General features: G+C 49.8%; 1 protein-coding gene across 1 annotated transcript in view; it reads left to right on the forward strand.

The window, feature by feature from the left end:
* The first annotated feature begins 392 nt into the window (after positions 1 to 392).
* The window catches only part of USP31 (ubiquitin specific peptidase 31), an 82,237-nt gene continuing 79,059 nt past the window's right edge, over positions 393 to 3,570 (forward strand). Inside the window, exon 1 of the mRNA XM_031555778.1 lies at positions 393 to 470. Coding sequence (XP_031411638.1) covers positions 393 to 470 — 78 coding nt within the window. The remainder of the gene's footprint in view (positions 471 to 3,570) is intronic.

Raw genomic sequence — 3,570 nt, forward strand, 5'->3', positions numbered from 1 at the left:
GCTGGCCCCCGGGGAGGCGATCGCGGCGCAGAGCGGAGCCTTCGAGAGGGACCCGCAGGAGTCCAGCACCACGGACGAGGAGCTGAGCCGCGCCGGGAGCCGCGGCACCACGCCGGACTACGGCGAGAAGCGGCTGCCGCAGGCGCTCATCATCGGGGTGAAGAAGGGCGGGACGCGGGCGCTGCTGGAGGCCATCCGCGCTCACCCCGACGTGAGGGCTGTGGGCACCGAGCCCCACTTCTTCGACCGCAACTACGAGAAGGGGCTGCAGTGGTACAGGTGAGCGCGCGGAGCCGCGCCGGGAGGGGCTGAGTGGGCTCAGAGGTCCCGGCGGGGCGGGAGGTGCCGGGGGGGCCTCTCCTGCTGCCGCGGTGATTTAACGCGGTGCACCGATGGCGTGCGGAACCCTCCCCGGCTGCTGCTGGGCGCCGAGCAAAGCGCGGCAGTTCAGCTGCACGGCGCCCGAATTGGTCAGAAATTAACAACTGCGGAAAGAAGGAAGGGAGCGCGTTGTTCCAGGTGATGCTGTGAGTTTTCAAGTGGAGAAGGATGCTTCTGTCACATCGGATTCACCCCACAATTAAGATTTACTCTTTATTCAACAAGTTCCACGTCCGAAAGTTTTTGAAGGTTTCTTTTTTTCGTTGCAAGATTTAATTAGAAATCCCAAAATGTATTTGACATCACGTAACACTTAAGGAGACTCTTATACTAAGAGTTCTGTATTAGAAAATCCTGAACCGCAGCGAGGGAAGGCTGAGTGCCTCGGCAGGTGTAGCAGAGCAACGAGTTGTGCTGGCTCAGGCGGTTGTGTTTTTTCCCCTTGGTTTCTGCCTTCCTTCCTTTTTCTCTCTTTGATCTCAAACTAAAAAGCATGCAGTGTGTTAAGTGTAGCCTGTAAGTTACTGTGGCTCTTTAGCTCGTGGTTACTAGAAACCGGTACTTGTTTCGTTCCAAGAAGCAGTGGCTAAGCAGATGGGTTCTGCATTTTTGTTACACATGTACTCTGAAAATTAAGGAAAAACAGAGGCAGCAAGTTGGTTACTGCATGCCTCAGCCAGACACTCTTTATTGAAACAGCACTCACTGCTTCTATGATAGCAGTATGTAAATCTGAGGAACTCTAGGCAACTTTGTGTGGATATTGTAAAAGCAAAGTCTTCGCAACACCCATTCGGTGTGGCATCCAATTGGCCTTGTCAAAATCCTGAGCGATTTTCTTGGGGGACTCCAATGAAGTGGAGACCAGTGCTATGAAAGTCCATTTGTCTCTCTGCGGAACGCTGTACCAACTCAGAGAAGGAATAAAGGATTGGATGCCATTATTTTATTTATACACTTAAGCAAAATAATTTCAGATATGGTCTCTTTCTTAAGATTTTTTTTTCCCTGTAGGAAAGCTTTGCATCGATAAATAAGTTCAGCAAATTTGCTGGAAGAGGCTGGAGAACAGCATAGAAATAAATGGGTTTGGTTTTATTCAAAAAGGGTAAAGAAGATCAAGCACAGGATATGACAAGCTGCTTTTTCATCTCGAAAATCACGCTACACGAAAAAGGGTTGGAGAGGGGATGGAACTGCTCTCCTGGAGCAAACGGCACACGCGGGTTTTCATTTGCAGAAAGTGCTGTGAAATTTTTCATCCCTGCAGTACTCTGTGGCCAGCCCAGCTGGTTCCTGGTGCTGGTGATATGCTGTGCTGGCAGGAGGTGTGAGATGAGAAGATTGGGTCAGAGCTGATTTGTGAGATCCTGGGCAGAGTAGGATGGAGGATGGATTCTCTGGTCATGGGGTAAATAAATTACTTCACTGTTTAATTATCACTGTGGCCCTGAGCGTTTGCCCCGATGGTTTAACCTAAACCGTCTTCCACCTGCCCACCCCAAGCACCATTCTTCTCCTTCCTCTGAGGAGCTTTGCAGCCGTGCGCGGGGCAGCGGGTCGCACAGCGTGCAGTGGGAGCCAGCACCATGTGCACCTATAGGGATCACATCCTGCCCTGGGCTGAGATGAACTGAGATGAACTGACTGCTCCCTGCACGAGTAACTGAGTTTTCCTATCAGCAGATATTTCTGTTTTCTTTTTATTAAAGGAAAAAAAAAAAAAAGAGCAACCACTGAAGTGTTTATAGCAGCATCTCCTTACCGTGACTTTTATCACTTGTTTACATCTTGCACATAACACTTCCTTTTACAAATGATAAGCTGTTAGTTTTTAATGTGGTCAAGTTTATTTTTTTTCTTCTGCAATGAAATAAGGAAATAGCAGTCTGAGTTCCTTGCTTTGTCACTGACTGCTGAGCACATCTCCCATCGCCCCGTGCAGCTGTGGGGAGGATCAGCTCCTCCACGTGCATCGGTGTGAGCTGGGTTTCAGGCCGCTCCGGTCTGTGCTGCCAGGGTTACTCTGTGCCTGTGATGTGCTCCTGGCTGCCTGAAGGATGGGCTCGGTGATGGAGCTCTCCTTAAGCTGCGCCCAACGCACCATGATGTGCATTAGCTTTTGTTGATAATTTCCTAGGGATTTTCAGTGTTGAATGTAACTCCACTACTATAAAACATTGTGTTAGAGGGGTAATTGGAAGTGAATTTTAACCTTTTGTTTTGTTAGCAGTGTGGCATTACTTATGTATGGTGCATGTGTTACTTGCCCACCTTCAGTTCTGGGGCCATGATACCCGGCAGCAGGCATTACCTTGGGCACTGGACCCTTAACCAGTGCTCTGTCTCACCGTGGAACAGGTTGTTCTGGCAAGGAGCAGGTGTTTGCCTTTCCTTTGGAAGCCACTGGTGACTCTTTCTCATTTTACATTCCTTCCTCAATCACGGGATGTGCTGTTGTTCTCCATTGGAATCGTTGCTGACTTGCAGTCAGGCAGGCACAGCGTAGCTGCTGCCCTACAGCGATCGGAGCAGCTTCACACCAGGCTGGGGGGATCTGGGGGCAGAGCTGGGACTCAGCACCTGGGTAAAGAGGAAGAACCTGAACAGAGGACGCTCAGCTGGGTTGCTCTGCTCATGAGAGTAACCAAAACTGTAGGTTTCAGCACTTCCAGCATCTCAGCTGCTCTCTGAGCTGAGCGGGACAGTCCAGTGCTATGAGAAGCTGCCTGTGGGCTCAGGAAGGGAAGTGGTTCCATTCTGTCCATTTGTGCTTTGAAGGCTGTCTTGACATCTGGCGTTTTAGCAGAAAATTGAGGACATGTAACTGTATTTTGACAGCAAATGTGTAGTTTTAACAGAAATATGATCTCCATAATGCAAGGAGAGCACCGAATGGAGATTTGAAGATCACAGGTTTGAAGATTATTCCAAAACCTCACTCCTGGAGTTAAGCTCCATGTACACATGCCATTTGTTGGCCAAGCCTTCATCTGTGGCAATGTATCTGCAATCAGACTGTCCTGCTGGTGCTGTGCCCCAGGCCCCCAGGTGCAGAGCAGTTACATGGGCGTAGTGTTATGCACGCAGTGGTCCTGCTGCAGCCACTGCAGGGAGCACTCACCATGACAAGCAGTGAAACGGTTTGCATGTCTAATGCTATTTTCACGGCCTGTCTGGTTTGTATTT

Source organism: Meleagris gallopavo, chromosome 16 (assembly GCF_000146605.3).
Source record: "Meleagris gallopavo isolate NT-WF06-2002-E0010 breed Aviagen turkey brand Nicholas breeding stock chromosome 16, Turkey_5.1, whole genome shotgun sequence".
In the NCBI taxonomy this organism is placed as follows: domain Eukaryota; kingdom Metazoa; phylum Chordata; class Aves; order Galliformes; family Phasianidae; genus Meleagris; species Meleagris gallopavo.